The 23,611-nt window shown below is 42.9% G+C and overlaps 1 protein-coding gene across 2 annotated transcripts in view; it reads left to right on the top strand.

Annotated features, from left to right (window-relative positions):
- AVL9 (AVL9 cell migration associated) overlaps nt 1–23,611 on the top strand; it is a 130,972-nt gene that overhangs the window by 64,310 nt on the left and 43,051 nt on the right. For both annotated transcript variants that reach the window (XM_033930580.1, XM_033930579.1), the window contains exon 9: nt 17,241–17,310. In XM_033930580.1, the coding sequence (XP_033786471.1) occupies nt 17,241–17,310 (70 nt within the window). The remainder of the gene's footprint in view (nt 1–17,240; nt 17,311–23,611) is intronic.

The following is a 23,611-nucleotide window of genomic DNA, read 5'->3' on the forward strand; positions in this document are numbered from 1 at the left end:
CCGCATGCAGAAACACTCCCAGGTATTTAAGCGTACCCCCAGACCATTTTAGTGGAAAGGAAGGATCATGATGTGCCGCACACTGTGAGTGGACCGCCAAAGCTTCCGACTTTTCAAAATTAATACTCAGACCGGAGAACATACCAAATTGTTGGATAAGCTGAATTAGTACAGGCACTCCCGTAGTTACATCCCCCAAAAATATAAGCATATCATCAGCAAATAGATTAATTTTAAATTCTTGCGTCCCCATTTGTATACCCCGAAGTTCTGTAGTATGCCTGATCTTAGCTGCTAGAGGTTCAAGGGCCAGCACGAACAACATGGGAGAGAGCGGACATCCCTGACGCATGCCTCGAGCTAGGGAAAAGGAGGAGGTGAGCGTCCCATTCACCAAAATCTGTGCAGTCGGCTGCTCGTAAAGCGAACGGATCCCAGCCAGAAAGCTCCCCATAATATCCATCTGTGGTAGAATCCAAAACAAATAATCCCAGAGGACCTTATCAAATGCCTTTTCCGCATCCAGACTGACAATAAGGGCATTCTTCTGACCCGGATGTTTCCGTATCAGTGCAGGGTTCTGCAACACAGAAAGTGCTCGTAAGACATTGGCAGAAGAATACCGACCTGGGACAAAACCGGCCTGGTCCGGGTGAACCAGAATGGGCAAGACCTGGCCAAGAAGCGCAGCCATAAGGGCCGCAAAAAACTTAATATCTTGATTCAACAGAGATATAGGCCGATAAGACCCCAGGTGGTCCTCCGCTCTCCCCGGTTTCGGTAACACAACAATATGAGCATGAGTAAGTCTATGTGAAGGCAAACCCCCCTCACATAAGGCCTGACATAAAGCCTGAAAGGGACCAATAACCCGATCCCCAAGCAGTTTGTAGTATTCAGGGCCCAGGCCATCCGGGCCAGGAGCTTTCGCAAGCTTTAAAGCCCGTATAGCTCTCTGGATCTCAATTCCCTGCACCGGAGCGTTAAGTGCATCTCTCTGGGCCTGGGACAACTCAGGAAGAGGAAGGCCACGGAAAAACTCTGCTCTCTGCTCAGTGTCACAGCTCCCCTGATCATAGAGAGCCTGATAAAACTTTACAAAGCTCTGTTGAATAGCCGCGGGCGAAGTCGCCTCAGAGCCATCAGGAGCCCAAACTTTGGGAATATTTTGCCTGCGGGCTTTGTGATTAACCAAGGAGGCCAACAATTTCCCTGCCTTGTTTCCCCACCTATGTAAACGGTATTTATACATCTGAATATCCCGTAGGGCCCTCTGCGCCAGTAAATCATTAATTTGACGTCGCAGCTCCATGTATTGGCTCTTGAGGGCTGCGGACCCCTTTCTATGCAACTCCCCCCGCACCAGGCCCAGCTGACGGGTCAGATCCAGTAGTGCCTTATCTTGTACCTTCCGCTTATGGGAGGTGTAAGCTATAATTTTACCCCGTAAAACAGCTTTACTGGCCTTCCAAAACACTACCTCGGAAACATCAGAAGAGGAGTTATCGGCTAGATAAGAATCCCATTGGTCTACCAAGAAAGTGCGGAAATCATTATCCTCATACAGTGTGGGATTCATTCTCCAGCCAGACAAGGTCCTCTGGGGCGCCTGGTGATCAAGAAGCTCCATCCAGACCACATGATGATCGGAAAATACTCCATCCTCAATCATCACTCTCCGGATTCCAGACAAAAGGGGTGGGGCAACTAACAAGTAGTCCAATCTACTGTGTACTTTATGCACTGGAGAATAATAAGTAAAATCAGATTCGTCTGGATGGAGCGTGCGCCACAGGTCCACAAGGCCCAACTGCGAAGTAACAAAGTTGACCCCCTTGTGTTCCCCCTGATGTAAACGAGACTTAGGAGGCTTGCAGTCAATAAGGGGATCAGCAGTAATATTGAAATCCCCACCGAGCACCATTTGGTACTCAGAGAAGGGAGCAAGAGCAGCAACCAAAACAGAGAAAAAACGATGAGAATACACATTAGGGGCGTATATAGAGCAAAAAACATATTTCTTTCCCTGAAACACCCCTGCCCAGATTACATACCGGCCCTCAGAGTCCGAAATCACTTTGTGCACAGTACAAGTATGTTTCTTATGGAAAAGCACAGCTACACCTCTCTGTCTGCTATTAAAGGAAGCAAAGACAAGCTCACCCACCCAATCCCTGCGGAGCTTAGCATGCTCAGAAGCGCTGAGGTGTGTCTCTTGAAGAAGCAAAACATCCACCTGTAGTTTCCTACAGTACTGAAGTACCTTACTACGCTTAACAGGAGAGTGCAACCCATCTACATTAAAGCTAGCAACCTTAACCCCAGACATAATAACCAGATATATCCAAAAAGCACAAAGAAGACCAAAGATCATACGGGACGGTAGCACCAGCCGAGCCGGCGCTCCGTCCACTCAAACAAAGAATCAGACTGAACCAGATTCCCAGGATGCAACCCAGTCCCCAAACTACCCATCAACTCAACTGCCAACTCCTTCAAACAAGCCCCCCCCATACAATCAAAGTGGCCCGCCCCCTCCCTCCCAACAACCCCGCCACCCCTTCCCCCATCCATACTGGCGACCACACCCCCATGTCACCAACACCCACTGCAAACAAACACAGATGCTCACACTCACCCCTCCCCCTCCCCCAATCTCCCCCCCCCCACCCAAGCAAGTCTAACCGCAAGTACCAGTCTCGTCCATGACCGAAATGACATAGAACAGTAGAGAACTGAGGACAGGAAGACAACCCAACCTCTGGACATAAAGTCCAAACACAAAAGGTCAAAAAGTAACAAAAGAGAGACCAAGACAGCCAGACCCTCACAGTAAAGGAAGGCATCTAGCTCTCTCGGTCAGGCCAAAGAGAGAGTCTGAAAATGTTTATCAGGTGTCCAATCCCGCTCTAAAGCCGGCTGAAAGGGGCAGGAGCATCCCCTCCACAAGTATCTTTCCTGCAAACCGCCAAAGTTCCCCCACCCCGTATCTGGAGGCAGTGCAACTATGTCCAAACAAAGAAGCTCCATCCAAAGGGCAGCAAAGTAATCCAGACAGGCAATGATGGTCCTTGTCCTAGATGAGACCATTGGAAAGCACGGGAGGCCCTAAGGCTCACCTCCAGATCAAAACTCTCCTCGTCCTCCGGCAGGAATGCCCCCTGAGGAGCAGGCTCATTACTGAGCAGGGAGGCTCTCAATGAAGCGCTTCAGCTCTTCTGCCTTAGATACCGTAAAGGTGCGGTTCTCATAGGTCAAGCGCACCTTAGCCGGGTAGAGAAAGGCAAATCGAATTCCTCTGGAAACCAGTTGAGAGCAGTAAGACGTGAAGGTTCTTCTCAGCTCCGCCACTTTGGTAGAGAAATCCTGAAAAATCAGTAGCTTAGCGCCCCCATATAGCAGATGTCGCGCCCTCTTAAACAGGTCAAACAAGCGAGCCTTAACAGCATAGTTGTGGAAGCGGGCCAGCACAGCTCGAGGTCTGCTGTTACCATCAGAGTCACGTCGTTGCCCCACACGATGAACACGCTCCACTACCACAGGGCCCTCAGTGTCTGGGAAACCGAGCTCCTTGGGCAACCATTGTTCAATCAAGTGCTTGAGCTCAGAATCTTGTACAGTCTCTGGGATTCCAATGATTCTAAGGTTCTTTCGACGAGCCCGGTTTTCCTGGTCTTCCACCTTCTCCTCCAGCTGGGAAACACGGGCCTCCAGAGAAGCAAGCCTGCCATCAGCCACTCCAGCTCTATCTTCCTGAGTCGATAGCCGTTCCTCCACTTGTTGCAGTTGTGCAGCCTGCCCCACCAGGGAATCTTTAAGGTCGTCCATAGAGGCATGCAGCTTGGCCAGTTTTTCATCGAGCAGCTGCGAGAGGTGCCTCATGAAGACCTGCATTACCTCATCTGGGGAGTAGGCCGTCACAGCGTCTGTTTGGGTCTCCGCCATCTTGCGCACCGGGCTCCCACAGGTCTTTGTCGGCCGCAAAACTTTTGGCAGCATGCAAGCCGCGCTTCCCAGCCCACCGCCGGTTCCCGGTGCCTAGCAACGGCTGCGCCGCTAATTTTTAGTCATGTGCCGGTCAGGAGCGCGCTGGCAGGGGAGGAAATCGGGGGAAGTAGAGCGGAGCTCAGTGCTCAGACGTCCGATCAGGAACCAGCCATCACGTGACCCCCATGGCCAAGCACTCTGAGTGGCCACAGTAATGCAGGCAGTGGACCCCCGAGGGCACGAAGTGAAAGAAGTGCACCCAGTGTACCTGGAACTCCTCCCATGGCTGGCATAGCTCTGCAAGACACATATACTTGTCAGGCTGCTGGCCAGAAGCAGAAGTGACACCCGGGAAGCAGAAGTGGCTCTTGGTCGGGCCCCTCTGTCAAATTTAAGAACCCATTGTGGCCCACAAGTCAAAAAGTTTGCCCACCCCTGGTCTAGGCCTTTTTCATAATGCATTTCTGTGAATAAAAATCTTTGATTAAGATTAAATTTACCCCCTCCCCTCTTTTTTTACAAAACCATAGCGCGGTTTTTAGCACTGGTCGCAGCAGCAAACGCTCCAACACTCATAGGAATTCTAAACTAAAACTAAACTAAACCTTAGGTTTGTATACCGCATCCTCTCCACAATCGTAGAGCTCGGCACGGTTTACAGGAGTTGGGATAGAGGAGGAACTCCAATGAAGGGTTATAGGCCATAGTATAAAGAATGTTTAGAGGGGCTTAGTATACCAGAGAGGGAGGAAGTATTACATTTTTGAGAATAGCCAGGTTTTCAGATGTTTACGGAAAAGTTGGAGGGAGCTCAGATTCCGAAGGTTGTTCCAGAGCTCAGTGATTCTGAAGGGGAGGGAGGTCCCTAGTTTTCCTGCATGGGAAATGCCTTTTAATGAGGGGAAGGAAAGTTTTAATTTTTGGGTGGATCTGGTGGTATTAGGACTTGAGGAATTCCAAGAAAGTGGAATAAAGGGAGGAAGGATGCCGTGTAGGATCTTGAAAGTTAGGCAGGCGCATTTAAAGTGGACCCTGGAGATTATCGGAAGCCGGTGAAGCTTGGACAGGAGCGGTGAGACATGGTCAAATTTACTTTTTGCGAAGATAAGCTTAGCCGTGGCATTCTGAATCCGCTGAAGTCTTTGAAGGTTCTTTGTTAGGCTTAAGTAGATAGAGTTGCAATAGTCCAGTTTGGAAAGGATGATGGATTGGACAAGGACGGCAAAGTGTTTTTGATGGAAAACAGGATCTCACCTTTCTCAGCATGTGAAGGCTGGAAATGCATTTTTTTAACCAAGGAATTGAGGTGGTCGTTGAAGGACAATGTAGAATCAATGATGATGCCCAGAACTTTGCTTGAGAACTCAAGCTGCAGAGTGGAGCCAGAGGACAGTGGGATGAAGGTGGGTAGTTGGTCTAATTTTGGGCTGAGCCAAAGTAGTTTTGTTTTGGACTCATACAGTTTTATTTGTACGGTGTGGGCCCAGGATTGGAGGTTCGTTATACATGAGGATATGTTCTCAGAGAGGTTAGTGAGGTTCGAGTCGGTATCGAGGAGGACAAGGATGTCTAAGTGTAAAGTGTTTCTAGGAGGGATAGATGGAGGAGTTTCAGGGAGGACATATAGATGTTGAAAAGAATAGGAGATAGAGGTGAGCCTTGCGGGACTCCACATATCGGTTTCCAGGGGGAGGATGAGGTGCCATTCAAGTTGACAGTGTAAGAGCGGGAACGTAAGAATTTTGAGAACCAGTCTAGGACTGTGGAGTTAATGCCTATATCGGAGAGTTGTTAAACTAGAATATCATGATGGACAATGTCAAAAGCTGCAGAAAGGTCGAATTGTAGAAGAACAGCGAACTTATTACGAGAATGAAGTTGTTGAACCTTTGAGATTAAAGAGGTCAATAGGGATTCGGTGCTGAAGTTGGGTCAAAAGCCATATTGGTAAGGTAGGAGAATAGAGAATCTCTCTAAATAGGATGATAGTTGGGTAGATATGAAAGACTCTAGCATCATAGTTAGGAAGGGGATATTTGCTATTGGGCGATAGCTGGATGGTGTGGAAGGGCCTAGGTCAGCTTTTTTCATTAGTGGGGTTAAGGCAATATGTCCCATTTCTGGGGAAAAAAAGGCCCGAATGTAGGGCGGAGTTTATAAGTTTGGTAAGAGATGAGATGGCCTGTGCGGGAATTTTCTCATATAGGTAGGAGAGGAATGGGTCCAAGGTACAGTTGCAGGATTTCAGTTTGAGGCAGAGTTTAAAGACCAGGGATTCGGATACGTGCTCAAAGGCAGTCCAGGATCTGTCGACCGGGATAGAGTTGGAGACCGTTAGGGTAGGGTTGGAGTCGGTGGGCACCAGACAGTTGTAGGAGACTGCAGGTGAGAAGGAGCATCTTAAGGTAGTGACCTTTTCGTTGAAGAATTTTGCTAGAACATCGGCTAAAGGAGAGGAGGGGAGCAAGGTGGAGTCGTTTTTGGAAGTTAAGGAGCACCAAATGTTGAAAAATGTACTACTCTGGTTGTTGGATCTGGAGATTTTATCACTGTAGAAGTTCTTCCTTGTTTTTTTTAGTACTGTATTGTAAAACTTAATATTGACCCTCCAGGACTGTCTTTCTGTAGGGGATTTAGAATTCTATGAGCATCGGAGCTGTCACCACTGTAGCTGGCACTAAAAAACACGTTATGGTTTTGTAAAAAGTATAGGGAAAGGGTTAATGACTGAATATCTTTTTTTCAGAATATCTGTTTTGCTTTCTGTGATTCCTGTACCAACATAATTGACAAACTCTGGTGATCAAGCCAGGTAGTCTGAGGATACTAAGGGTAGCATATGGTAAACATATTCTTTTTTACTAAAAAGCTGATTTTTTTTTTTTTATATATATCAGAATATGGCATTCACAATTACTGGATGTTTTTACTTTTCCTCTAGCAACTAAATAATTCACTAATTTATTCCCTTTCCCTCCCCTCACTGCAATGTTCTCCCTTACACACTTACCCTAATCTCTCCTTTCTACCTTCCTCTTACTTTTCATTCCTCCCACCATATATCTCACTTGTTTTAGAGAACTCCAACCTCAAGCTTGCTCCAGTGACCTCCAACCTTCAGGCATACATATACCCAGTGTGCACCAGTGGCCAACCCCTTCCTTGCCCCTGCTCCTTTGCTCCAGCAAGAGGAGTAGAGGAGTAGCCTAATGGTTAGAGCTGAGAACTGGAACTGGATTATTATGGATTGGTGCCAGGTGATAAATTTTAGAAACCCAGGCAGTCCAGCACCTGAATTTTTTCCAGCCACAAGCAGGGTTATTTCTTTGCTGATAAGTGTCTGTTGCAACAGATTTTATTGCTTATTTCGGTGTGCCACAATAACATTTTGTTGAGGGCTAAATGAACTAAAAGGTACTACTACCACATTAGCATGTGCAAATATACATTATGAGAGTGTATTATTTGCCATTGGCCTCATCTTATGCAGTGGGTCCTTTATTTTTTCTTTTCAAAGTCTTTTTATTAGAAGCTCTAGTCAGCATTTGAAAGAAAAGGCAATATATGAGTTACATCAAACATAAGACGTAAAATATAAACTATTGTTTATTAAACTTGATATACCGTCTTAGTTGCAGTATAGTTCTAGGTGGTTTACAATAAAAAATAATTTATAAAACAGAATAGAATGACATTAATAAAATAAGATAGAAATAATCATTCATTCCAGGGACATAAACATTCAGAACCTAATACTACAAAAAAAGGTATGCTCTCCATTACTTCTGCTTTTCATAAGTTGGAATCTATTTAAAACAAATTGCTTCTCAAACATAAAAGCCTAAACAGGAACCTCTCATTTTTAGAGAGAGGTACATATACTCCCCCTCCTCCACCAGGCTATGTAATAAAACAAATGAGCAATGAATGTCCATAAACTAATTCTGTGAACACTGAGTGAGAAAGGATTCCCGTACGTGTTAATGGCATTAGTACATAGGCAACACACTTCAGAAAATCTAGGCCTGTATGCTGTTACAGTCTATTCAGTATTGTTGATATAAGGACCTTTGTTTCAAAATAATGAATCTAAATGTTATTTAAGTTGAGACTTCCCAAACTGGGGGGTTGTAAATCCACTGGGGTCGTAAAACCTGCATTTGGGGCAATCACACACTTTTTGGTCACGTGTTTGTGTAGCTCTAAGGACAAGCAAGATGAATCAACCATACAAGTGGGTGATGTCATCTGCCAGCTTTGAAATGAAGAGTCTCCTAGAGAATTCTGGAAAAATCTGAAAAAACTTTTCAGCATTCCTGCATTCATATCACCCAACAGTGGATACACAGTCCTTTATTGTGCATGGTGAGAGTTGGGTTTGTTTTCTCACATTTTCTTTCATGGGGAAGAAGATTCATTTTTCTTTGCAATTAAGCCATATCAGTTGTTGTCTTCTGCCTTCATTAATAATGATAAGACCCTTAATTTAGGTTTTTCTCTATGTTCTGTGGTGTAGTTGCTTGGGCCCAGATTTTCTTCTTTCTTGACAGCATCCTTCCCTCTCATCTTTCGAAAAAAAAAAAAGTATATGTTTTTATATACTGTTTTCCTATAAAATGGCCAAAAAAGACAAACAGCTTCAATTGTTGCCCTTTCTGTAATTTCAAGATGCCTATTACTAATTCTCATAACATTTTCATGCATTGTCTGTGGCTTGAGCATAGTATCCCTGGCTGAGGCATTTTCCAAGACCATCAAGTTCTAGTTCTAGTAAAATATTTCTGCCAAAATCAGCACCAAAGACTGGCAGCAATGCATCCATGAGTTTCACTTTATCTCCAAGGGAGTCTCTCTTATCATCAGTACTGAAGCACACTTACTTCAGTATAGGCATTACTAGTTAGTGTTCGAGGATACTTGAGATCCTTACTTATAACTTCAAAATACATATCCATGATAATCCAGCTAGTCCTTCAGACCTGTGCCTTGGCATTGAGTGAACCAGTGTTGACATCTATGTCCCTGCACTGATAAATCAGAGGTGTCAAACTATAATTCTTGAGAGCTATAGCCCAGTGGCGTACCTGATGAGGCAGGAAACTGAGACAGAGCACCCCCTCCTCTGGCCAGAGCCACCCCTCCTCCAGGAAGTGGGAAAGTGCTTCGGCCAGAGGAGGAGGTGCTCTTTCCTGGATTCTAACCCCATTAGGTATGCCACTGGTATGCAGCCCTCAAGAATTATTGGTTGCATGATTGAGGGCTGCCTGTGCGGTTATCGGCTCTTCTGGTCCCCCCACCCTGGTACAGGAAGTTGACATCAGAGGGGACAGGGGCCAGTTGGATTCAGACCTGCAACTTCTCCAGCACCCCCAAGCTTCCGGTACCCGGGACAGACCACCCTCCTGCCCTGTTCTTGGTGTCGCCACTGCCACAGACCAATCAGGTTTTCAGGATATCCTTAATGGGTATGCATGAGAGAGATTGGCATGTTCTGTCTCCATTGTATGCAGATATATGTCATACATATTCAGTAGGAATATCCAGAAAACCTGTCTGATTTGCAGCCTTCTAGAATTATGGTTTGACACCCCTGCCCTATATAAACATGCTCTGCACTGAGTGAAAGTCCACAAACTTAGAGATGGAAGCCCCTCAATTTGCATAGCATCACTTAGGGCTCCTTTTACTAAGCTGTGATAGCGGTTTTTGCACGTGCGCTAGACCTTAACGCCAGCATTGAACTGGCGTTAGTTCTAGCCGTGTAGCGCGCACTAAAATCCTGTGTGCGCTAAAAACGCAATCACAGCTTAGTAAAAGGAGCCTTAGTCTTAGCACCCAGAGTCAATGGGAAGGCCTATTAAGCCTATTGGCTCTAGTGTTGCTGCTTTCTCATATTTCAGTTCTTTTTATTTTCTAATTGTGAAAGGCTGTATTCAGATGTGGAGAATTTGGCTCTGAAGAATATTTGGTTGACTTCCCTCAGATTTTGTGGACAAAGAGTAGGTCCCCCCACCAGGACCTTTTCTTCCCAGCTTTTGTACAAAGAAATGGCTGAAAATATTTTCTTTAAAGGCCAAGGATGATTCCAGGGTACCATTATTAGGCTTGCTCAGGTACTGTGGTACCCCTCTGAGGGGGTCTATGACAGTGCCTATCCACATAGGCACTGTATGCTGTACAGAAGAGAATGTAGGAACCTCATTTTATGTACTTCTTTTTGAGAGGAAGCAAGCATAAAGATTTGTGTCAGACAGTGCTAGGATTCAACTAATCCCATATACATAGCCAGTCTTTTTTTGTTGAATCTGTGCTGAAAATGACCAAGAAGACCACTGCTCATTCCCTAAGTGTTCTCAGTTCTATGGTGCCCAGAATTCGGACCTTTGCAGGGAAAAGTTCTTTCATAACAATATATTAAGTTCCTGCCTGTGGATTAATTTTATAACAGTTGCCTAGGTTGAGTAAGCAAGGAGGCACTTAGATTACTGCAATCTATTCCTAACTGGCATTCTGCAGTGTCACCTCTCCCCCTTGCAATCTGTGCAAAACTCTGCTGCACGACTTATGTTCTACCAACCTCGCTTCGCTCATATCACCCCTCTCCTTAAGTCACTTCACTGGCTCCATATCTGCCATCGCATACAGTTCAAGATCTTATTGCTGACCTACAAGCATGTTCATTCTGCTGCCCCTCAATATCTCTCCTTATACACCTCCCAAAGAACTCCTTTCCTCAGTTAAGTCACTCTTAGCGTTGCCTTCTCCTCTACTGCCAATTCCAGACTTCATTCCTTTCATCTAGCTGCCCCCTATGCCTGGAATAAATTACCTGAGTTTGTCCGTCAAGCCCCTTCCCTTCACTTGTTTAAAAGCATTACTGAAAACCCACTTTTTTATATAGCTTTCAATCCTTAACCCTATACCTCTGCCCTCCAACCCAGCCTGCTGATTAACCGTTCCCCTTAACTTTATCCATGACATCCTGTTTGTCTGTCTTGCCTGTTTAGATTGTAAGCTCTTTCAAGCAGCGACTGTTTTCTTATTCTTTGCGACTCTGCAGCGCTGCGTTCGTCTGGCGCTATATAAATAATTAATAGTAGTAGTATTTTGACACTAGTTTATAAAAACACGTAGGTGCTTATGTGACATTATAAAATATTAGCACAAATCCAAAAGCAGTAGTGCTTTCATTCAAAGCACAGAAGTTCTGCCCGCTCAAGAACAGGTGTAAACAGCACATTGCCCATGTTCTATCAAGCTTTATTCCATTTATGCCTGTTGTGCAAGGATGCATTAGCTTGCATTGAATGTATTTTTAGGCATGACCTAATTTTCATGGACCCATCTGTGCATGAAAATGGCTTATAAAATTACCATCATAGTGTCCCATTAGATTGTCATGATCAAATATATTAACATTCCATTCTGGAGCATTTTGGACCCCAGTTAGATTACAAAAGTTGGATGACACCAGGAAATACTTCTTCACCGAAAGGGTGGTTGATCGCTGGAATAATCTTCCGCTACAGGTAATTGAGGCCAGCACCGTGCCTAATTTTAAGACAAAATGGGATCGTCACATGAGATCTCTTCACAGAGAAAGGTAGGGGAGGCTTATTGGGGTGGGCAGACTTGATGGGCCGTGGCCCTTATCTGCTGTCTGTTTCTATGTTTCTATGATAGCTCTAAGTCTAATAGATGCTGGCATTGTAATCTGGAAGCAGGGACTCTAGATCATTTAATTTACTTTTGTCCCTGTATCATGGCCTTTTGGAAATCAATTTGGTCTCAAATTAACTGTTTATTAGAAAACCATGTAGCTTTATCATATGATACAATTCTATTTGGAACGTCAATGAGAATAAAAAGTCAAATTTCATCAAACAATAATAAACTTTTATTAATAATGACTGGAGTCGCCATTCAATATATCACTAGAAATTGGAAAAATCACACTAGACTAAACTACACCTTCTGGTGGAATTCGTTGTGCCATATATACAAAATGGAAAGAACAATTGCCATACAAAAAGGGAATTATAATACTTTTAAAAAGATTTGGGGGCCATTGATAACTTATTGTAATGATTAGACGCCTTTTTACACTGAAAGTATAATTATAATTATGGGAAGGGGTGGTTTATAGTTATATTATAGATTCTATCAATATTTATGGATAAAATACATGTATGTTATTTTTGATTATAATTTTGTGAAAAGGGTGGGTGGGGGAAGGAGATATTTTTATGTATTTATGATGATACTGTATATGGAAAATTTCAAGTAATGTATATGATTCAATTGATATAATATGGTGTACTTGATGTAAGATGAAAAAATGAATAAAGATGTGGAAAAAAACCAAAACAACATTCCATTCTGGATGATGTGAAGAAATTCTCAATTTACTCTTTTCAGAGAAATGAGAAATGTATTCTTCTCTTGAGCATCAGTGAGGAGTATTAAAAAAAGAAATACTGTTCTATTAGAAGTACATCTGAGAGGATGCAAGTACAGGCATCTCCAGTAAAACCGTACATGATTCATAAAAAAACTTTTTCTTAAAAATATAATATTTATGGACAAAATTTTTAATGAAAAAGGAATATGAGCACATGATTGCTTTGCATGACTTTCAATAAAATGAGCTGGTGGAAAACAAGATATTGCCAGAACCAGAGAAAAAAATAAACTTATAACACAGGAAGAATATATAGATTGAGCCAACTAACAGTGGTAAAGAAAAGAGATAATAAAATAAATAATCAAAGGCCAGAAGAATACAGGATGTCACAACAAATTCAGAACAATTTTCATGAACTGGAGAGAGAAAGTGAACTTGCACACTATTTTATGACAAATATCTGCTTTAGACTTTGGACATGAATTCAGAACCAATAAAATTTGGAATGGCGTTCATAGTGGGCACATTGAGAGAACACACTGGTCATCCCAGAGCAGTTATTGCCAGAATTTTATTTTGGGCAGATGTGTTGATATTCAGAGAATTCAATGGAATTTGAAGGGAACAAGATTATGCCTTTTTATGTTCAAATCTGTTTTATTATGAATACAAAACAACAAAGAAGACAACAAAGTCAAAGGAATTAGCATCCAACAATACAAAAGTTGTGTTGTTTTGGTGGAACAAGAGTTGAAAACCCCCGCCCCCCTTCTGAACCCTACCCAAACAGCAAAAACCCCCGAACAGAATCCCCCCCCCCCCTTTTTCCCATGAAGCGTACAGAAGACAACCAACAAATCTCTAATATGTCAAAGGCCCGTGCTCTGGTAGCTCTTGGAAGCTGCAGTAAAAAGGGCCCCCCCCCAAACAAACAAAACAAAAAAAGAAGTGCCTGTGGTGACCCGGGGGTGAGCGCGATGGACCTCAACAAGACTAAGCAAGAAGATTCAAAAGGAGACTGCGACCTCGAGGAGATAAGGAATCCAAATAGACTCTCCACACAAGCATAAAGTGATGCCGGCGACAAGGGCGACCAACCGCCTCTCGGGGCCTCCCACATGGCTAAATTTTGCACCAGAGCTCTCCAGGTCCAAAAAGAGGGAGGCTCAGAAACAGTCCAGGATTGCAAAATGCATTTGCGAGCAAGAAGACACACCTTACAACACCAGAGGGGACCCCCCCTTAGGAAGGCCATGAAAAGCCCCAGGCAGATCAAAGACCAAATGCTCCACGGTACCCACAATTGGTCTCAAAAATAAGCCTTGGAAGTAATGAACTATAGACTTCCAAAAAACTTGTATAGTCTAACAATCCCAAAAGGAATGAGCTAAAGCAGGGGTGTCCAACCAGCGGTCCAAGGGCCACATGCAGCCCCATGAAGTATTTTTTGCGGCCCCGGTCGAGGGCGATGTAGTGTTTTCCTCTGCTGCCCCCAGGTGTTTACCATCTTGCCGGCTCCCTCCTCTGTCTTGCTGCAGCGTTTGCGCATTTGTGCGGCCCCCAGAAACATTTTTTTCAGCTGATGTGGCCCTGACACCTCTGAGCTAAAGTATTGGAATCCCAGCCACATTTCAGGCATAGGGGCGAGTCAATACCTCCTATTTTATGGGAACATGATTATGTCTTTTAATGATTACTCAGCAAAAGTCCAAAGAAAAAAACCTTATTCTAATGTGTTCAATGCATTCTGAATTTTTCTAGAAATGAGGGATGGTTCTTGCAGAGTACGTTTTCTAAGGAAGATTCCAGAGGGGGGAAAAAATTCATCTGTGTAGCTTTCTAGGGTATTTTGAGAGAGAGCTTTGAGCACAACAAGTATGGAGTCTAAAAGTAGGCAGCAGAGAGACATCAGATTTTGAGATGAGTACTCCTTTGTGCCAGGAGTAACAACCATGGCTTGAGAACATTATACGTGGTTGTTGATGTTGAACTGATGACAGATCTTTACAGTAGCCTTGGCACATTCATAAAACATTTTTAATTTAGGTTTATAAGGCTGTGGTGGCTGAGGCAGCAAAAAATATGTAGAAGATTCATTGACTGCTGTGATTAGAAACAAAGTTGGTGCAATCAGAGGTCAAATAGTATACTGTGGCACAGGGGATATGTGCATTTCTGTTAGAAAGCAAGGGGTGCTTGTACTGAACATGCAGTATAAGTGTTAAATTAATTCTGCACTGGGGCAGTTTGTTCTGTCTGTGCCAAGAGGTTGTCATGTGCTCTGTACTTCCATTAGTTCAGTTCATGTGGGGTTTGCTTCTGTTGAACGCTCCCTTTGATCGACAAAATTAATGTGGGTTGAATTACCTGATTTGTAAGGTCTTGTTTTTGGTGATGGGAACTACTACAGAATCTGTGAGCTCCAATGATTACTATTTAAACCATAGCACATGAATTGTTTTCAACAATAGGATAGTTCTGTGAATGATCTTAAGTAGGAATAGGATCTATAACTTAAGGTAGTGTCAGATTTTCAGCTTTTTATTTTCTCAGGCCACATGTTCACAATAGTGAATTGCAAAAAAAAACAACAACCAAAAAACCCTTAGCATTCTACTTGGAGCAGACTAAAGCCCTTAAGTCCCACTTCAGTTTTTGTTAGTTTAACTACAGTAAACCAGAGCTTGCTGTAGCCAAGCTTATCCTATGTAATTGGCTAGTGCATTTGCATCTCTTTTGCATTTGCTCAGATGGACTTCTCTAGAAGGTCATGTCAAGGCTTTCTGTTGGGATGCCCTAACCTCCTTCTTGTGATAATATCCTTCAAAGATAACTTTCTCTGAACCAGGCACTTCTGAGTAGCTGTCAGCTTTCCCCCAATTGCTCTATCTGCTTTTAAATATAGATGGTTTCTGCCAGGTTAACATGAAGTCCATTTTTTTTTTAAATAGGTTCCCCCTTCCCCAGAATGTAGCTTAGTTCCTTCCAAATATGAATCCCTTTTCCTTATACTATGGTGTAATCAATGCATCGAGACTCCAGAGTTCTGGACTATAGTATTGGTGAGTTGTTTACTTCCTTAACAACTTAAATAACTAGGGATACCTAAAGTAATATAAAGTCCCTTAATATTATTTTCTATATTTTATGTTTTTTACTTTGCGTCTCACTAAAGTACAAATGATTTATTTATGTTGAATCAATTGCTAGTGAAAATATTCTGAAATTGTCACTCTTATCCTCTTAATTTGGGGTTTCTTTTACAAAGCAGCGGCAGTGACTGCTGCTGCGGTAATTGCTCTGACACTCATAGGGATTTAATGGGTGTTGGAGTGTTTGTCACAGAGCAGCTGCTACCGCAGCTTTGTAAAAGAGGGGATTGAATAATTGACTGTAAATCGAGAGATGTATTTAGGGCAGATGAAAACCAAAACTAAATTGAGGCAAAAAAATGTATGATCCTTTAATCAATCTAGTACATACCCTTGAATGTTCTAGGGGTGAATTTTAAACCAAAGCAAATAACTAATTTTTGGGTTTTTTAATGGAAATTAAAACTGATTTTATCAATAAACCCACAAATTCTATTCTGTCTGAAGCTTTAGTTTACAAAATCTCCCAGCAATGTAATGTTTCTCACTCAGAGAGGTTTCATTTGCTCAGCACTTCCTCAGAAAAGAAAGCAAGTTTGTTCTATGGACCTGTGAATAACAACTCTAATATCAAATAAACTTTGCAGCAGGTCATTTGCAATGATCTGGGGGCTCTGTTTTGCAAAACTGACTAGTTTTTAGGCTGTCTTATAATAGATTTTTCTTAGCCTTCAGATCTTACATTACCTTCAAATTCCATGTAATTTCCATTTATTAAGTGTAATTTCCATTTATTGCTAGTTGGAAGCTATTAAATTTTTTTTATTGCCTTCTCATACATTTTAAGAGTAAATTATCAAGACAGTGACTTGGAAAAACCCATGATTGTGGAGATAGAACAACAATAATAAGCTGAGAGTTTGGAAAAAGTCACCATGAAAAAAAAAAGAATTGTCTTCATCTGAATAATTGAAGACTTAATGTAATTACAATTTTAGAGCATTTAAAAAATAGTAATGAATCAACTGGAAAGTATCCAAACTTGTTGCACATACCATATTAACTTTTATATTATTTTCAGTCTGATAAATTCAGCACGTGAATAGTGATTACTTGTATAAAAATTAGCAGAAAGATATTATGTTTAATCTTCTAAGATGTAGAGGTTATCAGCTTGTGTTCACTTAGAGATTGATGAAACATATAGTTTGACCAGGAATACCTTTTGTTTTTGCACACAACTATGTGTACACACTCACACCAAATACAGAGATACAATGGAGTTAGAAAAAATTCCATGAGCTATGCTCTGCATGTTTTCCACAGTGGTGGGGATTTTCCAGAATTCTCTGAAAGACCATCATTGTTGACTGATATCGCCCACTTGTGTGTCTGATTAGCCTGCTGTCCTCAGAGAACACCTGCTACAAGTAAGCAACTTCACTTTATATGTATCTACTGAGATCTTCGTAATGCTGCAAAACATCCCTCTAACAGAAAACTGAAGTACATTGGCAATCTACATTTCCTTTCCCTGCTTCTCCTGGTTTAGACGAAAGCTTGTATTTCTTTTGTTGAACCCAACATCCCAAACTTGCCTTATCACCAAGCTTGAAAATATCTGCATAGTAAATCAAAAGTTTGTATCTTTCTCCTGTCCTCTTAGACTTGTAGGAACTAGGGTTTTACATCTTTTTCATCACTCATATGAAAGTATAGTAATTTTACTCATTATGACTGTTTCATTTTTTTTACAGATTCTATTTTATGTGTCTCCAGTAAATAGGCTGGTGGGGACACTGATGACTGTTCTCTCACTGTTCCCAAGTAAGTGATGATGAGAGTTTATTATTGCATATGATTGTTGTACTGAATTGGAGAGAAACTATGCATATTACGTATTTTGAAGTCTAGTGGTGGTTGAGTGTCTTGAATTCTAGACCAGTTTGAGCCTAGAAATTTAGAAATGTGATAAAATGGCAGATAAGGTCTGTAAGGCTCATATAGTCTTCTCGATCTGTTTCCTGGTGCAGAACCATGGTTCCCAGTTGATCTCTAGCTTTTCTTTAACACCTTTGCAAGTAAGGATCCTCTGTGATTATCCAATGCTTTCTTGGATTATGCTACTTTTTGCATTTATCTGCATTACTTCCCTGGGTGCCCTTTCCATGTTTCCACAACCTTTCCTTGAATAAATATTTTCTGATGTTTTCCTTTAGAATCCTATGTTAGGACCTCTTATATAAGACATTGTTTAAACTAAAACTAAACTAAACTTAAGCTTATATACTGTATCCTCTCTATAAAGATAGAGCTCGGCACGATTTACATGTACTTTTAAGTAAGGAAAAAAACATAATAAGAGTTAGTGATTATAAAGAGAGCAGCAAAATTTACATTTGTGAGAATAGCCAAGTTTTCAGATGTTTTCAGAATAATTGGAAGGAGCTCAGATTCCGCAGCTGGGTAGGAAGGTTATTCCAAAGCTTGGTGATTTTGAAGAAAAGAGATTTCCCTAATTTACGAGCATAGATAACATTACATTACATTACATTACATTAGTGATTTCTATTCCGCTTGTGCCTTGCGGTTCTAAGCAGATTACAAATAAGAAGATATCTGGACATTACCTAGAGAATTATATAACAATAATTCATGTACATTCCATGATACAGTTGAGAATTACAAATTGGACGATATCTGAATTTATCCGATGGAATTACATAGTAAAGATTCGAGTACTCACAGGATACAGTGAAGAATAACAGTATATTCGGGTAACAGAAGATTACCTAACATAATGCCTTCTGTATTGTGTATATCTTGGCAGTATTTGAAGAACTGTCATATATCCTGCTCTCTCATTTCTCCTTTTATGTAGTAACGTGTTTCCCCAAAAATAAGACAGTGTCATATTAATTTTAGGCCCAAAAAACACACTAGGTCTTATTTTCGGGGTATGTACATGATCATCTCTCCCTTCCTCTCCTTCACCCCAATTATTCTTCTTTCCTTTCTCCCCCCCTCCCCCCACACACACATGTGCAACCCTAGATGTAAAACCCTAGTTCCTACAAGTCTAAGAGGACAGGAGAAAGATACAAACTTTTGATTTACTATGCAGATATTTTCAAGCTCCCCTCTCTACCATCTCCCCTCCCTACCATCCCTCGTGCAGCAGGACCCTTGACCAGCTTCTATCCTACCCTCCCTCCCATCCCTCGTGCAGCAGGACCCTTGCCCAACTTCCCTTCCCTCCCTCCCATCCCTTGTGCAGCAGGACCCTTGAGTGAGCACTCCCTCCTCTCCCGAGCACCCGCCATGCAGCCAAATCCCCATCCTTCCCTCCCTCCCATCTGAACCCAGCCGCAAGCCCTACTTACCTCCCTAAGCAGCATCAGGCTGGCAGCACTAACAGATTGCTTCGGCCTTGTCTGCTCGTGAATTCACTCTTCTATGTTACTGATGATGTCATCAGTAATGCGGCAGAGTGAATTCACGAGCAGACAAGGCCGAAGCAGCCTGTTAGAGAGCTGCCGGCCCGACGCTGCTTAGGGAGGTAAGTAGGGTTCGCGACTGGGTTCCAATGGGAGGGAGGGAAGGATGGGGATTCGGCTACATGGTGGTTGCTCGGGGGGGAGGGGGTGCTCTCTCAAGAGTCCTGCTGTACAAGGGATGGGAGGGAGGGAAGGGAAACTGTTGGCAAATCCCAGGACTAGGGCTTATTTTAGGAATAGGGCTTATATTAAGACCTACCCCGAAAATCCTGCTAGGGCTTATTTTCAGGGTAGGTCTTATTTTCGGGGAAACACGGTTTATACATATATATGTTCTCAAATCTCGTTTTGGTAGAGACTATGAACACTGTGGTAACAGATTTTTCAGGACCAGTTCTGGAGATGCCTATCTTTTTATTATTTTTATTTTCTGTGTAGAGCAGTGTATTGCAAACTGTGTGCCTTGGAGAGGTTCCCGGTGTGACCTGAGACACCGGAGAGGAGGAGATGCACCGGCTGACTGCTTGCAGGACATACCTGTTGTGGTGAGAGGCACGTCCTGTAGGTAGTTAGCCAGTGCCTCTGCTCCTTGAAGGTACCTGTTCTCTTCCAGCACCCCCACCCCCCACTAATGACTCTGGACCCCCATCTCGAGGGCCTCCACACAGGTGCGGATGTCAATGTGATGATGTCATGCATGCAACATCCGCACATTTCTGAAGGCTCTCCAGCTACAGTCCTAAAATTAGTATGTCATGGCTCCAGAGAGTTTGTGAGACACTGGTTTAAAGAGTTCTTCCCAAGTACAAGAATGAATCAGAAATTAAAGGCAATTGTTAAATTACATGATAACCAGAACAGAGTTAGTGAAATGCAACATATGTAATCGTACATTGCCTTTTGGATAGTTTATCCATGCACAATGCAGTGCTCGGCCTTTAGTCTTATGGCATTCACAAGGTCAGAAACATGGACTCCATTGCAAAATTGCACTATCAAAGAACAACGTGCAGTAGTTCACTTTCTTTAGGCAGAGGGAGTGAAACCTGTGGAAATTCACAATCTAATATTGACTCAGTATGGACATAGCACCATGAATCAACGAAAGGTTTATGAGTGGATAAAAAGGTTTAAAGCAGGAAGAACAGGTGTAACCGACGAGGTCTTTCTAGTCACCCATCAACATTGCGCATACAAGATCACATTGACAGGATTCCTTGATTAGAGAAGACCAACAGATAAGGTGTCTCAATTGGCTGCAAATTTGGATATCAGCTATGGATCTGCATTTGTCATAATGCAGGATGACTTGGGATACAGGAAAGTCTGCACATAATGAGTTCCCAAACAGCTTACTGATCTGCACAAGCAACAGTGTGTGGAGGTTGCAACCTAGTTCCTGAGGCGGTATGAAGAAGATCCAAGTATTCTGGAGAGAATTGTCACCAGCAACAAGACATGAGTGCATCACTGTGACCCGGAGAGCAAAAGATAAAGCATAATGAAGTAAAGGAAGCGGTGCTCATTTGGCTTCGAGAGCAGCCGAAAAACGTCTTCTCTGCAGGCACGCAGAAGCTAGTTGAATGATACAACAAATATGTTGTCTTGCATGGGGAATATATGGAAAAGTGATGTTAATTGCTCACAGTTACTTCTAGTAAAGCCGTTAAATGTATTTTGCCTTTACTTTTTTATTTACCCTCATATTTTGTATAGAACACTTGAAAAAGAAAAAATTAAAGTGACAAAAAATATTTCAAGAGAATATAAATATGTATAACACAGTAATGGTGTCATTCAAGAAAAAAAAAATCCTATCAGTAATCAGTTTAAAAGAGAAGGAAACCTAAATCTATTAAAAGAAAGAACAATCATCATCAAACTAGAAGGGAAAAAACTCATAAATTGTATACCAGCAAAATAAATCCTCCTTTCAAAAATATACATGTTCATGAAATTACATAATTAGACCCTGGCAGATGTTCTATAAAGAAATCTTCTAGTTGTTGAAGTTCAAAAAAAAAAAATGACAGAGTCTCTGGAGCTTAGCAATACATTTAGAAGGATACGTGCAAAAGAAATCTGTACCAGTGACCATTATGCTTTGCTGCTGCTCCAAGAATGCCTTCTCTCTCTTCCAGGTAGTCTCAGAAATATCTGGGAAAACAATTAATCTCTGACCTTAAAAAGTGAATGATTTGTCTAATTTCCATTAGATTCAAGGGTAGGAAGAGGCCAGCTCTCGAAGAGCGTAGGGAGAGGGGAGACATGATTGAGACATTTAAGTACATCACGGGACGGGTCGAGGTGGAAGATGATATCTTTCTTCTGAAGGGACCCTCGACTACAAGAGGTCATCCGCTCAAACTCAGGGGAGGGAAGTTTCGTGGAGACGCCAGGAAATACTTCTTCACGGAAAGAGTGATTGAGCATTGGAACAAGCTTCCAGTGCAGGTGATCGAGGCATGCAGCATCTCAGACTTCAAGAAAAAATGGGATACCTATGTGGGATCCCTACGAGGGTCATGCCAAGGGATAGGGTCACTAGGGTATAGACTTGAAAGAGCGGGTCAGTAGAGTGGAAGTATAATTACAATCATACTTAAGGGGGTCATTAGACTTAATAGGGAGGGTCAATAGGGTGGGCAGACTTGATGGGCTGTAGCCCTTATCTGCCGTCATCTTTCTACGTTTCTAGGAATCTCACTTTAGCATTGCATATGACATGACTCCTGGGGTGGGGGAACTAGGAAATAGTAAGTGATGTGTACAAGGAGGGGATACAAATGCATCCGTACCTGGATGATTGATGAATACAAACTCCGTCCATATATGAGGGAAGGACGGCAGTGGGGTTAGGGTTCCAGCTTCCTCAGGGCCTGGGCTGGGTCATAAACTTCTGAAAAAGCCACCTGAAGCCAACACAGTTCTGGAGTATTTGGATGTCTTTATCAACATGAAGGATAACAAAGTTTTCTCCCTGAAGTCTACAGAGTGAAGTTCACGTCAAATCAGGGAATTTCGGGACAGGCCAGCACCAACAGCTTGGCATTACTTGCAGGTGTTGAGATCAATGGTAGCAACAATAGACATGCTTACCTGGCGAGGGTGCATTTATGCTCTTTTTCCCTTGGTTACCACAAATGGAGACGTTGCAGATACCCCTACCCTGGACAACAGAGGCGTATCGCAATCTGAACTAGTAGCTGGAGCCACAGTCTCTATCCTGGGGAGTGCAACTTCGCATCTCCACATGGGTGATCCTGATGACAGATGCCAGCCTTTACTGTTGGGGAGCTCATTGCGAAGGTTGCCTGGTACAGGATGCTGGTCTCCTGCCCAGAGAAGGTGGTCATTCAACAAGTTGGAGCTGAGAGCCATCTGCTTGGTACTGCAGGTGCTTGGAAGTTTACTGCAAGACAAAGCGGTATGAGTTTTCTCAGACAATGCAACCACAGTAGCCTATGTCAATGGGCAGGGAGGCACCAAGAGTGCTGAAGGCCCAAATGCTGTTCCAGTGGGTGGAGACTCACTTGTTGACCCTCTCAGTGACACAAATAGCAAGAGTAGACAATGTGCAAGTGGATTTCCCCAGCCAGCAGACTCTGGATCCCAGAGAATGGGCTGTCTCATGATGCATTTGACAGCATTGTGATTCATGGGGGCACCCAGCATTTGACCTCAAGGCATGAGTGACCAACAAGAAAATGACTCGGGTTTTTCAGTTGAAGATTCGAGCCATGAAGCACTGGTCTGGACACCCTGGTGCAGCCATGGCCACAGAAAGGACTTCTGTATGTATTCCTGCATGGCCCATGATAAGCAGAGTCCTGCATGGCCCATGATAAGCAAAGTCCTATATATTTTTATTGGGCAGGAACAAGTGGGAATCATTCCTGCCCCAATGCACCATTAGACCACCAGGATATCACAGTAGGCTTGGGAGGATGTCAGTCTCACTTGCTAGAGAGGGAAGGAAGGAGCTCTAGCTGACATTCCGGTAGTGTGCAGACGGGGAAGCAGGTGTTCCTCTGGCTTGGAAGAGAGCAGTAGCTGATGTTCTAGTGGGGGTTGAAGCATGGGTGTGGGCATTACTCTTTCTTGGGAGGGAGGGAGCACTAGCTGATGTTCCAATGGGGAGCGGGAATGCTGGTATGCGCTGAACGTGGTAGCAAAAGTTTGCCTGTTCAGAGGGGTAGCTGCAGTGGTGAAGGGGGAAGACTGTAATATAAACCGAGACCCCCATTTTTGGACCATTTTTTTTGTCCAAAAATCTCAGTTTATATTCAAGTATACTGTATATGGCATCTTGCAGAACTCCATGATTATTAGTGCTGGTTGCACCCAGGTACAGTAGGTGGCCTATTCATTCCACCACATTATAAGGTTAAATGTTTAGATGTTTCATGATTATTTCATGTTATATATTATGATATAAGCAGAACAGACTTGTTTCTTGGGGAGAGACCCCCATACCCTTTCTCCTCTAGGGCTGACCATCTGCTTTGATACGAACTGTGATATTATAGGACAGCCCAGAGGGATGGGAGGCAGAGCTGAAAAATGTAAATGAAGCTCTCTATGCAGGATCTCGCAACCAGATATACAACCAAAGTGTTCCAGAAAGATCT

This window comes from Geotrypetes seraphini, chromosome 2 (genome assembly GCF_902459505.1).
Source record: "Geotrypetes seraphini chromosome 2, aGeoSer1.1, whole genome shotgun sequence".
Lineage (NCBI taxonomy): Eukaryota > Metazoa > Chordata > Amphibia > Gymnophiona > Dermophiidae > Geotrypetes > Geotrypetes seraphini.